The sequence below is a fragment of the Juglans regia genome, chromosome 16, assembly GCF_001411555.2.
Source record: "Juglans regia cultivar Chandler chromosome 16, Walnut 2.0, whole genome shotgun sequence".
NCBI lineage: Eukaryota > Viridiplantae > Streptophyta > Magnoliopsida > Fagales > Juglandaceae > Juglans > Juglans regia.
The window spans coordinates 24993829-25016176 of record NC_049916.1 but is presented as its reverse complement, the minus strand read 5'-3'; the positions used below and the strand labels follow the sequence as shown (position 1 = coordinate 25016176).

The 22348-nt window shown below is 35.2% G+C and overlaps 1 protein-coding gene and 1 non-coding gene across 9 annotated transcripts; one reads left to right on the top strand and one right to left on the bottom strand.

Annotated features, from left to right (window-relative positions):
* Positions 1-588: 588 nt before the first annotated feature.
* Positions 589-9897, bottom strand: LOC108983431 (transcription factor TFIIIB component B''-like). 8 transcript variants are annotated; one of them, XM_035686705.1, is made up of 16 exons: positions 9793-9897; positions 7902-7982; positions 7705-7791; positions 7556-7625; positions 7372-7455; positions 7052-7293; positions 6646-6972; positions 6505-6574; positions 6074-6420; positions 5501-5972; positions 5285-5385; positions 5067-5110; positions 4105-4297; positions 1535-1679; positions 1129-1265; positions 589-900 (listed from the first exon to the last, which is right to left on the bottom strand). In XM_035686705.1, exons 4-16 carry the CDS (start codon positions 7608-7610, stop codon positions 757-759), a joined length of 2361 nt encoding a protein of 786 aa, XP_035542598.1. In that variant the 5' UTR covers positions 7611-7625; positions 7705-7791; positions 7902-7982; positions 9793-9897; the 3' UTR covers positions 589-756. The 8 variants fall into 8 exon arrangements, with proteins under 8 accessions (XP_035542598.1, XP_018810597.2, XP_035542597.1 ...); XM_018955052.2 differs by having other exon boundaries at positions 7052-7455; XM_035686704.1 differs by having other exon boundaries at positions 6505-6568; positions 7052-7455.
* A 1341-nt stretch (positions 9898-11238) lies between these two features.
* Positions 11239-11383, top strand: LOC118344904. The gene has a single exon (XR_004798635.1). It is a non-coding gene; the product is annotated as a small nucleolar RNA Z247 (small nucleolar RNA).
* Positions 11384-22348: the final 10965 nt, after the last annotated feature.

The window sequence follows — 22348 nt, the reverse complement described above, 5'->3', positions numbered from 1 at the left end:
ATTTTCATTTATAGAATATACAAGCGTAGCACACTTATTTTAAAAAAAATTAAATAAATATAAAAAATTGAAATCAATATAAAAAAATTAATTTGTTTAATGATAGACCTTACTATTTTTAAAAAAAAAATACACAATACTTACATATATATAAATATATATATATATATATATGCATATAACATTACTCAATAATAAAACATTCTTCCGTCTTATCTAAATTGTTGTCAGAAAATTTGTGCTTAAAAACAAAGTGCTACAAAGTCAACTAAAAAAAAAAACAAAAATATATATTTATATCCTCAGCACCGACGGATTTAATCAATCCAATCAGTTGCTTGTAGCACTTACCAAAGGCAATGAGGTCCTTTCGATTAAGACATCTTCCAAATTATGAAACGCATAAACTAACAACCTAACCTGTAAATTGCAATTAGATGTTGAAATCCTAACAAGTGGGGGGTGGGTGAGGGGGGGAGGTTCCTTCATTGACGTACTCCTTTTTCTTTCTAAATGGAAATAGAAATGCATTTATTTCCAAATGCTATATTTCTTTATGCTGAAGGTGATGATCTAAATCGTCAAAAAGATGGAAACGATAAAATGTTTGCATTTTCAGACAAGAATTGATCACTCTTACAAGAAGCAATGGGCGGTTTCATGTGTCAGAGTGCTGCTGTACAGGCTGCTTTACTTTAATTAGAATAAAAATTTAAAAAAAAAAAAAAACAAATAGATTGTGTATTTTTTTTATTGCTAATAATCACTTTTATATTGACTCCAGTCATAGAGGTTATCATCGCCTGCATCAGACTTGGCAGGACTATGAACTTCACCCAAATCTGCTTCCTGATCTTCAACAACTACTTCCTCATCCTGCTCAGGTTTTGCCACTTCCTCCTGTGCACATATCAGGTTAGAAAGAGGCATCATGACTGCATGAAATAGTTAAAGAAAAAAAAAACTTCATTTTACCAAAAAAACCTTTAACCATAATCCTAACTAGCTTAGTCAAAAACTATAAGATGCCTCATAAACATGGTCATTTCATGCTTAGTGGGGCTTGAGACCAGGTTCCATATTATCTTTTAGCAGAAGAGAAAAAAAAAAAAACACCAAAAAGCTTACCTTCGCTTGAGTAGTCAATTCCACTATCTCCTCCTCCTCCTCCTTGCCTGTCCTTCCAACCACGTCATCTACATAAGCATCTTCCGCCTGAGAAGCTTGTTGCAACCGCTCAATCACCAACTGGAAATGGGAATGATCTAAAACAGAAAAGTATATATTAGGCAAGTTTTCGGCATTCCTACTCATGAAGATTACCTTGATAAAGACTCCAATAGAAACCATAAAATATATCTTGTTGAGTTTGGTACCAAAATGGTTAAGCTTAGTTTCCCAATGCTTATATATGAGACTACATGAATTAATACAATCTAAATCATGCTGAGACTACTAAAATTAAAATTATCATGGTACAATTGAGAGATAAAGAAACAGAAGAGAGATTAAAAAGAAAGATAAAGGACTTCACCTTTAGCACGACTGGTTAGGGCTTCAGAAAGCCGTAATGGATATTGACGCTCTTCCTTCTTAAATTTCAACTTGACTTGATGACGAGTTCGACCAGGAAAAAGTTGTTGTATCATAGCAAAATCTGTCCCGAACTGCCGAACAGCCTATATCACATATTAAAACAGAGAATAGTTTAATTTTTATGTAAACAGCAACCGATGGACTGGACCTTGCCACTTTTGTCTGGAGAAAAAGAACAAAAAATAGAGCAATTAAATTCTTTATTCCAATTTAAAAAATGACAGTGGATGATAAAGGACAAATCAGTAACCAACTCTAGGGAGTTAATGCTGTCTCATCCCTTTCCCTCTCTTGCACTATCTCAAATTTTAAGTTTTTCAGCCTACACTTTTTTTTTTTTTTTTGGTAACAAATGCTTCATTATCAACATGAATCTTGCCAGGGAAGTTGTTTACATTGCAGTACATGCACCCCATTCTTAGTGCATCTAATTAGCATATAAATGATTGAAAATTGCCACATGAAAGGTTCATAAAGACAGATCAAGGGAAGCAAAAACCATCTTATTTGGTAAGACCCACTTCAAAAAAGGAATAAAAGAAAAGAAGATGCACTTAAATCACAACATCACGAACTGCTTTATATGGTTTCATGGAAATCACTTGACACACTGCAAAACCCTTCCAGAGTACTGCAACTTTGGGGCTGGTTTTAAAGTTCAACTAATGGTAAACTCAACTATAGATTTAGGCCTGGTTTGGTAGATATATTATATAATCATTACAACTTTCCCAAACTCCCACACAAAATATAATAAAAAAAATCAAAATTTTCAAGTCCTAAAACAAAAATAATAAAATTATATTCTAACAATATTTTATTTAATTTTCAAAGTCCAAGGTTCAACATCTCATGGGTGCAAACAATCCTTTGGGGCTACACCCCCTGGTGAAAAGCCAGCGATTTAACTAGTTTTTTGAAAGAAAACTTTCGAGGGTACGGAGCACAAGACTGGGATTTACTGTACAGGAGTGGGTCCGAAGGGCTTTGCGTTGGAGAGATTCCCCAACATAAAAATAAAAATAAAAGAGAGAGAGAGAGAGAGAGAGAGAGAGAGAGAGAGATCTAGAAGAGATTTAGGGGAGATTTGGATAGTGAGTTGAGATGAGATGAGATTAAAGTTGAAAGTTAAATAAAATATTATTAGAACATTATTTTTGTTTTAGGATTTGAAAAAATTGAATTGTTTATTGTATTTTGTTCGGAGTTGAGAGTTTAAGAAAGTTGTAATGATTTAATAAGATTTAGATGAGATGAGTTGACATGCTCTCTCAATCCAAACGACCCCTTAATATATGACTAAACAATAATTGTTCAAGGTAGTGGCAACAGTTCAGTGAACACCAACGGGCATTCGCACACTAATGGGGGGTGATCTCCCTCCTCCTGCGCAGGATACAGATTACGACAAATATACAGAAAAATAAATAAATAAATAAAAATTATGAAGTCCTCAGAAACCTTAGACTACCAGTACCATAGAGGCATAAACGAAATCCTGCATGGTGTTCATTAATTACCAAAACTGTTCTCTCCCAACAGACCCACATAATTCACTGTAAATTAAAGATAACCACTGAGCAGATCTCCAACCTAACTAATCCTATAACATTTGCCATCTGTCATGTCCAATATACCTTCATCTTCCTCTATTTGGATTATAATCGCACACCACATATGTTCCAAAATTTCACTAAAAAGATAACAACTTGGCCAATTTATTTTGGATCTACTTGTTGCACCTAACAAACAAAATATAAGCCATATCGGATGGTGCTGTATGTGCAGAAATGGAGGGGGGGGACCACCTACTACTTCACTGTGAGGTTGCTAGTACCATGTGGTACGATTTCTTTGACAAGAGTCAATTTAGCATCAGTTACGCCTCGACAGGTAGAAGATCTCCTTGCTACCTGGAGAGGATTAAGGGGCAACACCCAAGTGCAGCTGTGTGCAAGCTGATCCCCATTTGTCTACCATGGTGTATCTGGAGGGAGAGGAATGATAAAAACTTCAAAGATCACGAGCGGCACTAGATGAACTTAAAACTTTCTTGCACAAAACTTAGGCCTCATTTGGTTACGCAGTTCAGATGAGATGTTTTGTTAAAATTTGAATAAAATATTGTTAGAATATAATTTTTATTTTAAGATTTGAAAAAGTTTAATTGTTTATTATATTTCGTGTGGGAGTTTGGAAAAGTTTTAATGATGAGATGAGATGAGATGGTTTTCTGTATCCAAACCGGGCCTTAGATCCCCGGGTGATATCCATAAATTTCAATGGACTAAGTCTCTGTGATTTCCTTGAATCAACAAACTTCAGTTTTGGCAGTTTCATAAGCTGAAACAGACTATTTATTTGCTTTCACAGTGATTGCAAGACTAAAACTTGGTCATCTTTCTGATCATATACTTTAGATGGTTTACTAATGGAAAGAAGAAATAAACGAGGAGTTTTTTTTCTTGCAAGTGAAAACAAGAAATGAATAAGATGTTACAGCTGTACCTCATAGAACAGTTCTGTGTCTTGTTTTGACCATCTTGTACTGGGAGTTTTGTCCATGAAAGACTGGTAATTAATGAAAGGGTTAGTTGGAACCTCATAACTTGGTTGATCATCATCAGAACCTCTGCCTTGTTCTGAAACAAAAGCAGCCTCTCCCTTGTAAGATGATTCCTCGGGAAAGGAATTGTAAGACCTGCACAGAAAATAATTGTAACACAAAAAAAAAAAAAAACTCATTGGATCACATTGTTTATGAAAAGGAATCCTGGAGAGCATGCAAACACAACATGTCCTTTACCCGGTTAAACACCGGACCTGTGTAATGTGTCCCCCCATCACACGGATCAGGTAAATCATAGACTTTTTAACCAATGGGACATAGCCCCTAGAAATTGTTTGAACCCAAGGTTCCAAACCTTGGACCTAGAGGGAGCATACCGCCAAGACCAAGGCTCTTACCACTTGAGCCAACCACTAGGGGGCTAATCATTGGATTACATGACTCCAGGTATAATAAAACCAAATTAATAACCAACAACCAACAACATTTGCTTAGATTACGGGCTATTCGAAATTCCGCATTTCATCAAATAATACAACAATTTTCAGGCCAAACAACATGTTCCATAAAGTCACAAGGCAACATTAGAAGCTGGCCTAGCCAAAGGGGCCTGCCCTAACACTCCTAAAATGCAAATTTACATAAAATCAAGAAACATTATCTGATACTTGCAGTCTTGTAAGAACCTAAACTAAAAAGAAAAAGAATATACATAAGATAAACCCTTATTTAGAGGAACAACATAATCCCAATGACATGCAAAGACTACATAGAAAAAAAGAAAGAAATAACTCAAATTTTCTAGAGTTGCCTATGAATGCAGACATTATGTCACTTGATACAGAAAACAAATAGCAATTCTACAGGTCTAGCCACATATAGGTCATGTTTAAAAGAGTACCTTAAATTGGTCAAGGGTGTTTTTGACGTTTCTGCCTCTTTGCTCTGCATGAGTGGACAAGTTGTAGATGACCAAAGCAAATTAGCAAAGTTGAATTTAGCAAAGACACAGTAATTATAGCAAGGTAGTGCTACAACTAAAAAACAAGAGACTAGTATTTCTACTAAAATGACATCATCACAAGAACAAGAACAAGAATTAGAGTGCAGAATATGTACCGCTAGTCGCTCCTTGTACTCAGCAAGCAAAATGAGATCCTTGATAGGCAACCTTTGAGGGTCAATTTCATCCTCTGGTGTTTCAAGTAAAACCTTATCCACTACAATAGAGAAAGTAATCCAACAATTCTGTTAATACAGCCTACTTTACTATGCAAATATGCATACCTGAAAGTGTTTATCTTGCAATTTTAGAGATCTGGGAATTTGATTTACCACATCTCCTGTTTCGACGAGTTGAATGAGAAAATTTTTTGGGAGGTTTTTTGGTCAACTGGTCGGCAGCTTCATTGGCCCTCTTGCGCTTTTGTACGGGTTTACCATTTTCAACCCCAGATTTCTTTGACTTTCTTGGAGCCCTTTTCTTCTGGGACATACTTTCCACTCTAAATTCATCATCACTTTCCACTCTATATTCATCTTCATCATCACCGTCCTCAACTTCGCCTATATTAGAATCATTGGGAGGTTCACTAGAGAAGCCCCCATTTTCATTAGCCTCACCATCTGGCTCATCGATAAGTTGAAAAGATACTTTTTTCCTTAGCTTTCTCAACGATTTGCCATCATTGTTTAGATTTCTCAACGATTTGTCATCATTGTTCTCTTCATCAGCTGTAGCAGATCTTTTGCATTTTTGAAGAAGATCCGATGATGTAGAAGCTTCTCCTCTTCTACAGTTAGAATCCTAGGGCAGAAACATGCCAAGACCGTATTAAGATATTTGAGCAAATAAGTTGGTTATCTATCAAATGCCAATACCATAGCAAACTGCCATAATTGAATTACCAGTTCTGTTAGAATTTCAGGAACATCCTCTGAATGCAGAATATCCCTCGGAACAGGGCAATCGGAGTAAGAAGTTTTGGCAAGATTTATTGAATCTTCGTTTATTGAAATTTCAGAGGTTGGGTCCAATGTAATAAAATCATCAATCCTCATGGAGTTATCTTGTAAATCGTCAGCCGGGAAGGCAGGAACTGAGTCCACATTAGCGTATCCAGTGTCAGAAGGAACCAACTCAGGAGCTTGCGAATGCATAACAGACTCAACTTCTGGGTGAGAGATGTCAGTACTAGGTTTTTCTTTTCTTGTTTTCATCTTGGGCTTGGGTCGAAACTTGCCAGTATGCAGTCCTAAAATATGACGGAGAAAATAAACAACTATAAATGCAACATAAAGCAAGAACAAATAAAGCATGCAGCTGATTCTAAACATACCAAATGGAGTATCGGCCTGAGACATAAAATCTAGATCTTCCATGCCAGAAAAGGCCCCAGCTTCCTGAAACTAATCACAAATCTATCCGATTTAGCAAAAGAAAAAAACAGAGTACTTCTTTAAAAGTTAAAAATCTTCACCTCTGTTTCCGACCTTCCATTATTAATCTGAATATCTACAACATTGTTAGAAACACCAGCTTCCCTATAAGTAACTGTATCTCGGTTTATATGAGCATCAGGACAAGTTTGAGGCTCTGCAGCCTCACATGCCCCAAGTGCTGAAGAGTCAACAGAATTACAAGCCCGAATACCAAAATGCTCCACTGAATCCTTATTGTTGAAATCAAGAAAAGTAGGCATTTTTGAATGAGAAAGGGAACCTTCCCGATCATCATTACCATTTGTTGCGTCAGCCTCGGAAAGAATACCTCCAAAGGGCTCCAATTCAAATTCCATGGAGTCTATCTAAAGCCAAAGGAGTTCCCAATCAGCAAACAAATACAAATATAAAAAAAATATATATTTGGAATATCCAAATATCTACCTCTGCTGACAAGATTCCCATGCAGGAATGCCAACCAATGTGGCTCTCAGATGTTGCAACCTCTGGATGCAGAGCATCTTTAGAGCCAATATCCTCTCCCATGACATGTTGGGATGAGGTCTTGACAGATTCCAAGCTTTTGTTGTCAGAAAAAGAGCTTTCATTGTCTTTTGATTTCTGGTTAATGCATACAATCTCTGAGGTAGCTGCAGAAATTCCATCCCCAGTTGTCAATTTATTTTCTGCGACAACGGGCCGAGCATATTGTTTAGTCTCTAAGCCTGAGGAGGTTAGTCTAACAGACTTTTCATCGTTAGAACCTGAAGGACCTGATGGGACTGATGTAGAAGTCCCATCTTTCGCACTGGATTTAGCCTTTGGTTGAAACTTGCCACCAGCCTTGGCTGGAAAAAAAAAAAAAATTTTGACAAACCTTTAAACTGCTTAAAGAGGAAAATAGTTTTAAAGATAACAAGCTAAGAGGGGTGTGTCAGAATAACCTACGTTTACTTTTAACTGTCTCCAGAATATCATCACAAAATGGGTCGTCCAAATCCATTCCAAAATAATTGCACTAAAACCAACAGAATTTTTGTTTATGAGCTGTTTAGATACCATATACCAATTCCAAAAACACTAGTATAAATTCTTACCTCTAAGGCTAACTTCTCACCGGTAATGGTGTGATGTGCTCCAAGCGACGGTCAAGTGCGACTGTACGTGCGATGCGTCAGCCTCTACTGATCACGTTGGCAGGCACGGAGCAAATAGAGTGGGAATAAACAGTGAGATATATACTATAGAGAGAGAGAGAGAGATTGAGAGACCAAGAGAGGAAAAATAGGCTTACCGTCATGGTGGGGTGAGACGGGGCTTGTGGTGGTGCTTCAAACAGAGGTGTTGCGCGATGCGACGGCCTGAAGCCACTGAGCTGGATGCCGAGAGATGCAAAGGATGTGAGAGGCTGATCAGGAATTAAGGTTGAGCACTGACCAAGTCGGAGTCGGTATGGCCATCCTCCGATTCTGATTCCGACTTTGTCGAAAGTCGAATCCGACCTCCGACTCCGACATGTTCATCCTCCACTCCGAATCCGACTTGTCGGAGCAGAGTCGGATTTGAGCCTTTTTTTTGGCTTTTTTTTACTGTTTTCAACTTCATATTTGGCACACTTTTTAAAAAAGATTTTGTGTGACCTTTTAAATTTAATTTTTTTTCAAAAATCACAATCTAAAGTAAATAATTTACTTTTTACTAAAAACATAACAAAAAATAAAAATAAATGAAAACAAGTAACATGCTAAGTTACTAACATGCTTCAAAAAATTAAAAATGACTAATCACTAAAATAGACATCCACTCCCATCAATGCATCATCCATCATCAACATCCAACTAATCACTTCAAGTCTACAATAAACATCCACACCCATCATCCATCATCCACATCAATCATAATAATATGTTCTTAGAACGATTACAACAAACATTTTTTAAGTTCTAATTTTGAAAAAAAAAAGAGAGAAACCCAACATTTTCTAAGTCCCAACCAAATTAAATGTTCCAAGTGCCACACTGCCATTCCAACTTCTAAGTTGTGCTTAAATAATATGAAAATATTTTAGTTAGAAAATATTTTGCTATGCCAACCAGAAAATGATAATGACAACAGAGCTAACTATGAATTTTTCTATGCAGTAAATATCCATTATCCTCCATGAATTTCACAGTGAATAACATTAACACCATGAAATTTAGGAGTTCCCGAACTCCAAGAACTATATAACAGTTCAAAGAGACTAATAAACTCCAACCACTAACAATTCAGTGATCTTACAGACTCCAAAAATCCAATGCAAGCATTGTTGATGGTCCTCCCAATTCAACCAAGGAATGTGATATAAATTATCCAATCTTTCTTTTCATGATTTTCAAGATTGTAAGTCACAAAACAGACATCAGCAGGACTTTCAGGGAATAACATGACAACTTATGTCGTATATGCACTAAATTAGTTTATCAAAAAGACGTGATTTCGTCAAGTCTGAATTCCTAAAGGTGATAAAACTTCAACTTTGTACTTATAAAAATGTTCAACTTTGGGGTACACAACCACACCATCAATTACAGAAAGAAAATGAAACAGCCCACGTGTTCACTAAAACAGTCCCAACTTTAGCATCATATTAATATATAAACAGCCCCAAACCACAAGACACAAACAAAAACAGCTCCAAAAACAAATATAATTGCAGTTTATTCATTCAAAACATCCCAACAAAAACAGCCCCAATATTAACTCAAATTAAAACAGCCCCAGTATAATCACAGTTTTATCCAATCATTCCTTGCAACAACAAAAAAACAGCCCCAAACTCATTCTATTTTAGTTACACAGATTTTACACAAACTCATCAACTGCAACATCCATCCAAACAAGTATAATCACAGTTTATTTCTTCAAAACATCCCAACAAAAACAGCCCCAATATTAACTCAAACTCATTAACTGCAAGACTGCAACATCCATCCTATTTTAGTTACACGTATTCTATACACACTCATCATCACAAAATTGCACAGATTTTACACAAACTCATCATCACAACATTGCACATATTTTACACAACCATATAATCACAAAATTACACAGATTTTACACAACATATCATCGCAAAATTACACAGATTCACATCTTACAAGAAGAGAGAGAAGACGAAGGGAGAAGAGAGAGAGGCTTACCGTATCGACCGCGGCCAGCGGGAGTGGTTACTGGGTCAGGGTGAGGTCGCGCGGCGACTCGGCGAGAGAGAGACGAGAGTCGGGGGGGACTGAATCAGGGTCCGAAAGGAGAAGAAGGAAAAATAAAATTTAAATTGGCTGGTCTTTGGGCCTTATCTGAGTTGGGCCTTAGGCTTGGGCTTGTAAAAAAATTGGGTTATGACAGGACTGACTTAAACAGAATATTTACTATACAAATGGCAATCATAAAAGGTGATTAATTTCTAGAAGAACAATTTTCTTTCTTTACTTATTCAATATCAATCCCGAAACCACCATTTATGCAATTATTTTCTCTTATTTGTTCTTGAGCAATTTTATGTCATCATGCTAGAGAGAAAAGTAAAAGAGTTCCTCTACTTATCAATTAATGAAGAGTACGTATCATTCATACAACATACATGACAATATTTAATTTATAAGAGAATTTAAATATAGTTATCATATAAAAAAAATTACGAATATGGTGTGAGTCACATTCTTTACACATTCTCTATTGGATAGTTGATACATTGTCTTTCATTGGAGCTTCCAATAAGACTATGTGTTAGTGTATATGACTATCTGTCCCTCCACACTCTCAGGGTGTTGCACGATTTTCTCAGTTGCCACATGCAGAATATCCTGCTGCATAATTCACTAAACAACTAGTTGAAAACTCTCTTACAGCTACTCAACAGCATAGTTAGTTTCAATTGCGTAAATCTGTATTGACAAATATACGTTAGCTCTCAAGTGTATGGTCCATGTTTAGCTCTTTATTTTTCTCCTTATTTTACTCTCATTTGTTACGATGTATGCCTATTTATTCTAATCAATACAATAGTCCACATTATGTTGGCCAAAAATTTTCTTTTTACTTTATCTTAATTGGTATCAGTTGGCAAATAGCTCACGCTACACTTCCTGGATCACACCTCCGCATCATGTCAACTTCCCTCATCCAATGATGTCAATAGCACCAATCCACTCAACCTTTCTCATCCCTCCCCGCCAGCATCTTTTAAGCTTAATGGCCTAAATTACTTGGGCTGGCAGTCCCAATTTCTACCATTTCTTAACAACAATGATCTATTAGGGTTCCTGGAAGGATCTACACCAGTCCGTGAGAGGTTCAACGCTGATAATTCTCCCAATCCTTCTTATATAGCCTGGTATAAGAAAGATCAAGCTCTGCTGGGAATTATCTTGTCCTCCATCAGTCATAATCTTGTGGCTTTTGTGTATGGTTTAAACACTTTCAAACAAGTGTGGACTGCTCTTAAAATGAGATTTTTCAGTCAATCTCGTTCTCGCATTGCTTACATGAAGCGCCAGTTGCAGACCATTACTCAAGGGTCTCGTAATTGTTCTGCCTATCTGGAGAAAGCCAATTCTATTGTTGATCAATTGGCTACCCTGGGGAAGCCTATTGATGATCAGGATTTGATATCTTACCTTCTTGGTGGTTTGAATCAGGATTTTAACCCTTTTATTACATCTTATAATTTTGCTTCTAGAGACAAAGACTTTACCATTGAAGTCTTCAATGCCAAGCTGCTGAGTCATGAAGCTCTTCTTGAAAGTCAACATAGCACAGTGGTATTTAATACCACTTTTGCCTTTGCTGCCAACAAGAAGCCTTCATTTGGACCAAAGAAAAGGCCTTCAATTCCTACTGTTGCTCGACCATCAGGTCCCTGTTGCTCGACGATCAGGTCCCTCTCAAACAAGTGGTCCCACTGATGGTCTTACCCCTAGTTCTTCATCTAGTCAACTAGCTTTAACTCAGACCTCCAATGGCAATCAACCTGTGTGTCAAATATGTGGGAGAATATGTCATACTGCTATAGATTACTACCACAAATTTGAATTCTCATATCAGGGTTGTCATCCGCCAATTGAGCTTGCAGCAATGGTAGCTGAATGTAATCCACAATTTGAACACCAAGTGTGGTATGCAGACAGCGGAGCCAATACTCACATTACCTCCGATGATCAACATCTCACTCATCCATTGCCATTCAATAGAAGAGAGATTGTCATTGTAGGAAATGGTACATGTTTGTTAATTAAAAGTACTAAACCCACTTCTTTGCAAATTGGCCAATCTAATTTTCAATTATCCAATATATTGCACTATTTGCATGCCTCCACAAATTTACTATCTATCAATAAATTTTGTTTAGACAACAACTGTTACAAAACTAGTTTTGATTTCAATGTGAAGGAGAATCAGACAGATCAAATACTACTCCTCGGGCAAGTTGAGAATGGTCTTTATCCCAATGCTGGCACGCCAAGCCTTCCTCACAAGTTACATGGTCTTGCAACAACTATTGGTGAGAAAACATCTGTCAAGCAACATCATAGTCGGCTTGGACATCCTTTACAAGCTGTTTTTTAGTTCCTTTTATGTGCAAGTTCTATTTTCCTTTCATCAGGTACAAATAAATCTACCTTTTGTTCTGATTGTCCTCTTAGCGAAAGCAAACAATTTCCCTTTAGTGATTTCACCCAACAGTCTACCAACCATTTGGTTTTGGTACACTCTGAACTTGTGGACTTCACATGTAGCTTCCGTTAGTGGTTGTTGATATTATGTCCTGTTTGAAGACGATTTTTCAAGATTTTCATGGTTGTATCCCTCTTACATAATAAATCATTAGTCTTTGCTAATTTTCTTAAATTTAAAGTTCATGTTGAAAATCTATTTTCATGCTCCATCAATCAATTCCAAACTGATAATGGAGGTGAGCTCTTATCTAAACAATTCAGTGAATTTCTTTCAAAATATGGGATATATTATTGATTAACTTGTCTGCATACTTCATTGCAAAATGGTATCATTGAGCGGAAATATCATCACATTCAAGAACTTGGATTAACTTTATTAGCGCAATCACATCTTAAACGGTGCTATTGGATGGACGCTTTCCTAACGGCAGTGTACCTAATCAATAGACTACCAACAAAAGTCCTTCAAAACTGTTGTCCTTTTGAAGTGCTGATTGGCAAAACTCCAAATTATTCTGAATTAAGAATTTTTGGTTGCTCGTGCTACCCTTTACTTCCACCATATCAGCCACATAAATTAGCCAATAGAAGTAAACGTTATATTTTTCTTGGCAATTCCAATAACCAAAAAGGGCATTGCTGTATAGACTTACAAACTCAAAGAGTTTATATTTCACGTCATGTTCTTTTTTATGAAACCACATTTTCGATAGAGGACAACAATCAATTCTCTCAAGCTCCGAGTAGTACTCATTAGCCGGTAATTTCTACACCTTATCCAATTCAGTAATTTGTTGCCTAACGTTCTGTTTGCAGAATCCAATTCTAAACCAATTTGTGTAGATCCAACTACAACTTCTATTCAAATTCAAATTCTTGAAAATCAGATGCCTACTTTTTCTGTCCCCTCAGATATTTAGTTCTCTCAAGAGTCTCGTTATCCAACTACCCTACCATCTCCTATAGCTGGACAACCTCTTGCCTTGAGTCCTAACATGATTCCACCTCCTATGGACCACATTGACCAACCTGAAACTGTAATACCTTTTGCACCAGCACCTCGTTCTGGTTTGATTACACGGTCAAAAATAAGACATTTCAAGCCTAAAACATCCTGACTACAAAGTGTTGTAGCTAAACACCATCTTTTAAAAATGTTGTCCACTAATTTTAATAAGCAGGAACCTACTTCCTATAGTGCAGCAGTTTCCAATCCAAATTGGAGAGCAGCGATGGGTAGGGAATTTGATGCACTACTGGCTAATGGCACTTGGTCTCTTTCTCCTAGACCATCACACAATCCTATTGTTAGAAACAAATGGGTGTTTAAACTAAAGTGGGCCCCTGATGGCAAGATTGATCATTTCAAGGCAAGGTTGGTGGCAAAAGGCTTCGATTAGCGTTATGGTTTGGACTATCATGAAACTTTCACGCCAGTCATCAAACCAACAACTATTCGTATTGTTCTTACAATAGCTGTGACTTTTAATTGGGAAATTAAACAATTAGATGTTTCTAACGCTTTTTTGCATGGTTTATTGGATGAGGAAGTTTTCATGAAGCAACCACGAGGCTATGTTAATTAATCTAAACAAGACTATGTGTGCCGATTGCATAAGTCCTTGTATGGACTAAAACAAGCACCAAGGGCTTGGTTTAGAAGATTATCACAACACTTACTTGATGATGGTTGTAAAGAATCTGTCGTCGATTACAGTCTCTTCACATTATAGACTAACAAATTCAAATTGTTTGTCTTAATCTATGTGGATGACATCATTGTCATAGGCTCTAGCACTTATGTCATTGAGGAGTTTATCTCTGGTTTTAGTAGTTCGTTCCACGTTAAAGACCCTGGCCAGGTTTCCTATTTTTTAGGCATTCAAGTTGCAAGAGATCATACTGGTCTACATCTCAGACAATCAAAATATATTTTTGACTTGCTTGGGCGAAAACGTATGACAGGTGCTCAGCCTCTGGCTTCTCCTACAATTTCTGGCACCAAACTTTCTGCATATGAGGGTTAGTTGCAGGCAGATGCCACAGAATATCGACAGATAGTAAGTGCCTTGCAGTATTGCACTCTTGCCCTTCCAGATATCAGCTATGCAGTCAACCAACTCTATCAGTTCATGCATAGTGTAATGTATGGTTCTAGCCAAACTGCTTTACAAAATTTTTTGGGACCACTAGTTATCTTTTGGCTAGTGAAGGGACTCTATGTTTGTTTTGAAGTTTTTCTTTTAATTGTGAAACTGCCACTTTCGATTGTTTAACATGCATCACATGACTCTTTCCTCCCTCTACCCCCATGTGCTATTCTTTTGCGTGCACCCCACATGCACTATTTACTTTTCCATGCGTATGCCGTCCATTCCTTCCTTTCCATTTTCCACCGCCCAGATTATTTTCTCTTTTGGTAAAACAATTTGTTTTTAACACCCGGTTCCAGCCAAACCGCTTCACAAATTTTTTTGGGACCACTAATTATCTTTCGGCTAGCGGAGGGACTCTATGTTTGTTTTTAAGTTTTTCTTTTAATTGTGGAGTTGCCACTTTCGATTGTTTAACATGCACCACATGACTCTTTCCTCTAACCCCATGTGCCGGTCTTTTGTGTGCACCCCACATGCACTATTTACTTTTCTATGCGCATGTTGTCCATTCCTTCATTTTCACTTTCCACCACCTATATTATTTTCTCTTTCGGTGAAACAATTTGTTAACCTACCTTTGAGGACTTTCTGCATTAATCTCATTTCACTTGAATGCTTTGTATAATTAATTGAGCATACAACATTAATCTACACCTCTTCTTACTCTGTTTTTTACGTAGCACCACCATCGTGAAGCCCAGCTAGAGACACCACGCCACTGCCTAGCTAGAGGGACATCAACCACTTTTCGAGACTCCTCCACTTTCGGTTCCTCCCTCAAAACAGAGTCCCACATATGCCAACTTTGCATCATGAAATAACAAGCAAACCAAGTCTGCACGGTGAAGCTCTTCCCTGAATAGCCAAGCTTTCCACGTCTTCTCCCTCAGCCTCCACGCAAAGCCAAACAGAAGCCAACCGCAGCAATAGTTCGTTGCCATCGGGAACATCCTTCTCGCGTGTAGCCCAGCAGCGCAATCCTGCACCACCACAACCCTAGATCACCACTGTGAATCACCCCATTCTTACATGCAGCAACGCCTCACTCAACTTTGTTTTTCCCCCCCAAAAATAGAGCAGTCGTCCACGCCAACAACCCCGTTTCCTCCACACCTCAACCACATGGGCCCCATTTCGTGCTCCTCAGATCAAGGCCAAACGCCGCCAACGACGGAAGGCCCCAATTCTCGCACCAAGAAACATAGTTTTTCTTTTCGGCTTATCGTTGTTTGACTCAACCCAGCCAAGCGACATCGACGCCCTAGCCACCCTATGATCTGCCGCTGCCCAACCTTGGCACTGCCACATTGCTGTTCTCTCAGTGAGTATTCCATGTGGACTCTCTCCCTCTCATGGCCTACTCTCTTCCTCTCTCCGCTCACACTCTCTCGTCACTCTCTCTATGTGCAGTCGCCCATCCGATGAGGTTTACACCTCAGCCACCTAAATTCTGTCACAGCCTCTATACGGTGCTGTTGTCCCCTAGCTTTTCCTTGTGTAAGTGTTGTCGCCACACGTTGTTGAGTTGTTTGTTGCTAAAAAGAAAATATACTTATATATATATACATGTGTCTGTTAACGGAATATTTATTAAGTCGATACTGATGAATGTAGAAAGTGACAGTATTTTAGAATTAAGAGAAATTTTAGGGTTTAAGGTATTAAAATAAGTATTTTAGGTGTAATTACAAAGTAACTGTTCAATTGGAGATTTACTTAAGTTACATGAATTTTCAATAGGTGACGATTGATATTTACTCGGCACTGTTGTGGAAAATTTTAGGAAAAGCTAATAAGTCTAGGTAAGCGGGGTTCCTATACTAGACTTTGCATAAAACAAAAATGAAACGAGGTTGATTTGAAAATATGAATGTCTGTTTTGAAAAGAAATCTGAAAACAACCTCAGATATGTGTTCCATATATGCATGAAAGTTGTATAAGAGAAAATATTTTCTGTCATGACTGGTAGACTTGAGCTAATTTTGTAAATTCTGTTTCAGAACTATGCAGAAAGAGTGAATATGAAATTTATGAAAAATTTGTGCATGTGATGCGAAAATATTTTAAAAATGTTTTTGAATATGCGAAAGATCTGAATTTGTTCAATACTCTGTTTTAATATGTTGTGACATCTGAAAACCTTGGCAAGAGATTCTAATTTTATATTCTGATTAAATCTGATTCTGATGTTTTGCTTGGTTTCCGTTACGGCCCAACCATGGGTTATAATAGTTGATACGGCCTAACCACGAATTATAATAGTGGATACGGCCCAGCCATGGGTATAATGGTAGTTTATAACCCTACCAATAGCCCAACCACGGATTATAATAGTGGATAAGGCCATTCCACGAGTTACAATGGTGGTTTATAACCCTAGGGGTTAAACATGGTATCTTTCCCAATTTGATGCTTCGATATTATGAAGATAAGGTCTCAGATTTTGATATGCCAAATGATTTTGAATAATAAAGTTTTCTGAAAGTTTCGCTCTGAAATTTTTGGTAACATGTTTTGATTTTGCATTCTGAAAGTAAATGTTTCTGATTTTGCATTCTGAAGGTAAATATTTTGTCCTGCATTCTGAAATTTCTGAAAATGCTCATGTTTACACAATAGTATATGTTCTCTGCTTACTGAGTTGTTGATAATTATCCATTTATCTCCACAATATTTTTCAGATGATTATGATACTTCAGCTGGGAGTCAAAAGTAGACTGTGTTTGAGAAGTTTGATGTTTGTATAAGAATAAGTACCCGAGGGTACAAGTATTTATTTTGGAGTCTTATTTAGTTAATTTTTGATTTTATATTATTTTGACATTCTAAGTCATGAAAATTTTGAGACTGTGTGGAATTCTAATTTATTTCTTTGAGATAGTTAATTTGTGTCTTGATGGAGGGACATATATTTTTTGTTTGAATAAATTGATTTTGTATTTTGTTGGAATATTAGAGTGTACAAATCTGTTATGGAAGATGATGTTAGGTTACAAGATTTAACTCTCCAGACCTCTTGTTCGTTGCGTTACACATAGCCCACATGAACCCCTTTGGATTGCAGTCAAATGAGTTTTGCGTTACTTGAAGGGTTCTATTGACTATGGTTTGCTTTACACTCCATCTTCTATTGCTTTAAATGCATTTTGTGATTATGATTGGGCAGGAAATTCGGATGATCGTAAATCTACTAGTGGTTATGGAGTTTTCATTGACCAAAATCTTATATCCTGGAGTGCGATGAAATAGAAGGTGGTGTCCAAGTCCAATATCGAAGCGGAGTATCAATCTATGGCATTGGCTACAACAGAGTTGTACTGGATAAGGATGTTATTTCATGACCTTGGTGTTTATATTCCTTCTCTTCTTGTTTTGTGGTGTGACAACATTGGCGCGATTGCTCTTGCTTCAAATCTGATTTTTCATGTCCGCACCAAGCATGTTGAGATTAATTACCATTTTATTCAAGAAAATGTAGTCAATAAAGACATTTTGGTTTGCCACATTTCCACAAAAGATCAACTAGCTAATGTATTTACAGACGGATAGACATCACTACGTTTTACATTCTTGCGTTCCAAATTGATGGCGTTCGATCTCCCCATTAATTTGCAGGGGGTGTTAGTGTATCTGTCCCTCCACACTCTCAAGGTGCTGCACAATTTTCTCAACTGCCACATGTAGAATATCCTGCTACAAAATTCACTTAACAACCAGATGAAAACTCTCATATGGTTACTCAACAGCATAGTTAGTTTCAATTGTGTAAATTTGTATTGAAAAATATACGTTAGCTCTCAAGTGTATAGTCCATGTTTAGCTCCTTATTTTTCTCCTTGTTTTACACTCATTTGTTACATTATATGCCTATTTATTTTGATCAATTCAACAGTCCATGCTATGTTGGCCAAAACTCTTTCTTTTTATTTTATCTTACTCTATCTACGTTAAAAATCTTAAATTAAATTTTAAAATAAATAAAACTGAAAAAAATGACATTAATTGTAGGTGGAGTTTGGCTACAAATTAGCAATTGTTCATATTATACACCCCACACGATTTTTTTTTTCATAGGGTGTGAATGTGTATTTTATAGAGTGTGAGAATGTTTTTCATAGGGTATGAGGTGCGAGATGGTGAATAGTAACTAATGAGAATAATTTTTCTTGTAGGTGGCCTTCGATGCCAGTGAGAGCAGGAGATTTTTCCAATTGTTGCTCACGATGGCAACCACCGCTCCAAATAATGGTTGGATTAACTAAACGAATAATACTAGATGTAGGTTTAAGGTATATAGATATTATGTAGTCTTTTTTTAATGGGTAATATTTTTTCAAATAAACTAAGCTTGACTTTTCCACTCTAAAAATTATATCTAACTCATCTAATTAATGGATTTTTTTTACAAATTGTGTCGTCTGGATAGTGAGTTGAGATGAAATAAGTTGAGATGCAAGTTTAATAACACATTGTTAGAATCTTATTTTTTTAATATTATTATTATTTTGAGAATTGAAAAAAATAAATTGTTTATTATATTTTTTTGTAAAAATTAAAAAAATTATAATAATAAGACAAGATGAACCATTTTCATTATACAAACGGAGCCTAAAATTACGTGCAACTTTATAGCTTTGTAGGTAGTTTGGTCTGGTCTGGATTGGGATAACTTGGTCCTTTACGAGTAACCCATTGCTTTCCCTTTTTTTCTTATTAAAAAAAAAAAAAAATGAAAGAAAGAAGAAAGTTGGAACAAATTAATCAATTATTTTCTTTTGATAATGTCATGAAAATGAAGATAAAAAATAAAAAATAAGCTACACACAAGTAAATTAATTACATGATATAAAATTAACGTGATTCGATAACATGTTTACGTTTAAAGAGTTGCAGATAATTTTATTATAAAGAAAAATCACAAAATACACTTGCGGTGAAATTTACTATTCATAAATGGCTATAGAATTTATTAAATATATATTTATAGTGTCGGCGAAAATCTTAATTTTCACTTTTATGCGTTATTCGTTGGAGCGAAATATTGAGTGCGCCTTGAGCAAATTCTTCATCCGATATTCTCGTTTAAGCGATTTGTCGAGTAAACTTTATATCTAAATTATAATGGAACGGCCTTTCATGCGAACTTTGCACTCCTCCATAGTCTTCCTCCTTGAAAATCTACAAAAACATCATAACGTATCATTATAGAATAATCAGCCCGACACCAACAAACCATGTTGCACAAACCAAACAGATAAGTAAACGATGGCTACGTACGAACATAGTGCGAGACTACTATTCCATGAAACGACCTTTCGTGGTTACCACTTACCATGTATTGCTTTAGGGTAAAGCTAGGGATCCCGTTTAAGCATCCCCTTTATATATATATATATATATATATATATATATATATATATATATATATAGTGATTAAAACAATTCAACAATATTTTTTAAATATTTTTTTCACATTATTTTTTTAACAATTTAAATATTTTTTTTTAAATTTACAATATTATTAAACAATATTTTCTTAATCACTACATAAAAAAACTAAAAAATAAAAATAAATATTAAAACAGTATAAATTGAACGGGATTCCCAACAAGATCCTTATCATTTTCCATTACTTTAAGGTTAAATTATTATTTTTTTTTTTATACATATTTTCTAAACATTTTTAAACATATTTAAAAAAAAAACATCAATTCACTAATAAATACTTCCTTCATCATTAAGTTTTTCTTTTTAAAAAAAAACAAATATAATCAATTTGAGAGTTCCATTTCATTGGTCCCAGCATTTTCCATTGCTTTATGAGATGCCTAAAGATGCTTTTGTTGGGAAAAAAAAAAAAAATCTCTGTTCATAGATTAGCATGGATGAATGTGGGTTCACGTGCAGTGTAACTGCTATGGCTGCTGAAAAAAAAAAAATGGAGAATTGAGATCTTTGCAGTGATGTGAGCTGAGCCTCGTTTACCACAATGAACAAAACAGAAGATTGGTCAGAAAGCCATCGAGTACCGATCATGCACCTATCTTCGCTTTCAATTGTTCAATACTGTATTAATTATATATAAGAGAAAAGGAAAATGATATGTTTCCCTCTTAAATATTCAAAGTTTTTATTACTGTATTTATGTTTTTTTAAAACTAAAAAAATATAAATATATTATCAATAATTTTGAACGTTACATTTGAGATGATAAAATAACAGCTTGCATACTCTATAATTATATAAAATTAATGATAGATTTATATTTTATTTATTACTGATTTATGATTTACTACTCAGTTACCTTTTTTTCCTTTTAGCTATTTGAATCTGCATTAAAAATCTTATAACTTTATATCCTTACATAATTTATAAGAAAATAAATTTAATCAACTAACGTAATCATGTAATTTAATTAAATTTACTACTCTTTGAGCCAATTTTTATAAAATTTAATTTATTTTTAACTACTTTTCATGATTACGTTGGTTAATTAAATTTATTTATTTTTAAATTATACAAAAAAGTCATGATATTTTTAATCTAGATTCAAATAGTAAAAAGAAAAAAATAAATAGATAATAAAATAATAGTAAAGAAAGTGTAAGATTAGTATCATTATCCATTATATAAATACTTTGTTTTCTTTTTTCTCCAAAGTTTAATTTTCATTAATTGCACCTTAATACAAATATCCTTTGTTCTTTAGTGAACGAAAAAAAAAGAGGAAAAGAGTACCATTATTGCACTCAAATAGTATGGGAACATTGTACATTATTAAGTTAATTTCAATCACATAATCAGAAATAATTATATTATTAGAACCATTGCAAAATTGAGTTAGATAGATGGTGACCGTGGCAAAATATTGCCCTGAAAAGGAATAATCTCCAATTCTCTTGTCTGCAAACCGAAAAGACAAAGTACCCCTTGAAGTAATGTATGGATTATACAATAAACATGGTCATTTTCGAAAATCTGGAGTTCTTAACGTTAAAGTCCAGCTGGATTCTGGACCCAAATTCTGATTAACAAAATAATTAATAGCTAAACCCACATCCCTGTACCTTCCTTTTTCCTAATTAGTGTTTCGTGTCAGAACAACAAGAAATGGACATAAGCAAACTGCAAACAAATTATATAAAGAGCCATGCTACTCTGCTGTTTAAAATGGACCGCTCTATTTGACCGTTAGGCTAAAATTATATATTTTTTTTATATTTTTTTATTATTTTAAAATATTTTTAAAAAAATATAAAAAAAATTAATATACTAATAATCATTTTCTTAACTATTAAGTAAAAATAAATTAAAATACATTAAGTATTAAAATGATGAGACAAACTAAGTGGGCAAAATAGTATTTTTCATTATATAAAATAAAAGTATTTAACATCAACTTTAGGAATGATAAATATATTTAAAAATGTGATATTTAGGAGGAAAAAAAAAACGCTGATATTCTCGTTATCTTTTAAACTACTTGCATGATTAAACTATTGAGACCAGGCACTAGTTTCTTCAAATATCTCGCGAGGCATTAAAAAAGTGGATGGAGCTAGCGGCAACTCAGTTTTGCACTCTCATTTCGAACGTTTATATATTAATTTTTTTTAATGGTTAAAAAAGTAATTTTTAATATATTAATATATTTTTTTACTTTTTAAAATATTTAAATATGTTAATATGAAAAGGAAAATAACGAAAAAATAAAATATAAAATTTATACTAATAGACACACCCAACTATTAAAGTTAGACGGCACACTTACATCAATCTTAAAAAAATGGATGGTGGTAGTGGTTCGAACCACTGGTACAAACTTATAGTTCTTTTTGTTATTATTTTATTTTAAGTAATTTTT

What these genes read in the sequence shown, in the direction of transcription:
- LOC108983431 (XM_018955052.2), bottom strand. Translation starts at nt 7,610, where the DNA reads ATGGATTTGGACGACCCATTTTGTGATGATATTCTGGAGACAGTTAAA. An exon ending in ATGGAAGGTCGGAAACAGAG is followed by an intron (nt 6,575 to 6,645) that starts GTGAAGATTTTT and finishes ATTTGTGATTAG; the next exon opens with TTTCAGGAAGCTGGGGCCTT. An exon ending in TCGTCGAAACAGGAGATGTG is followed by an intron (nt 5,386 to 5,500) that starts GTAAATCAAATT and finishes TCTCTATTGTAG; the next exon opens with TGGATAAGGTTTTACTTGAA.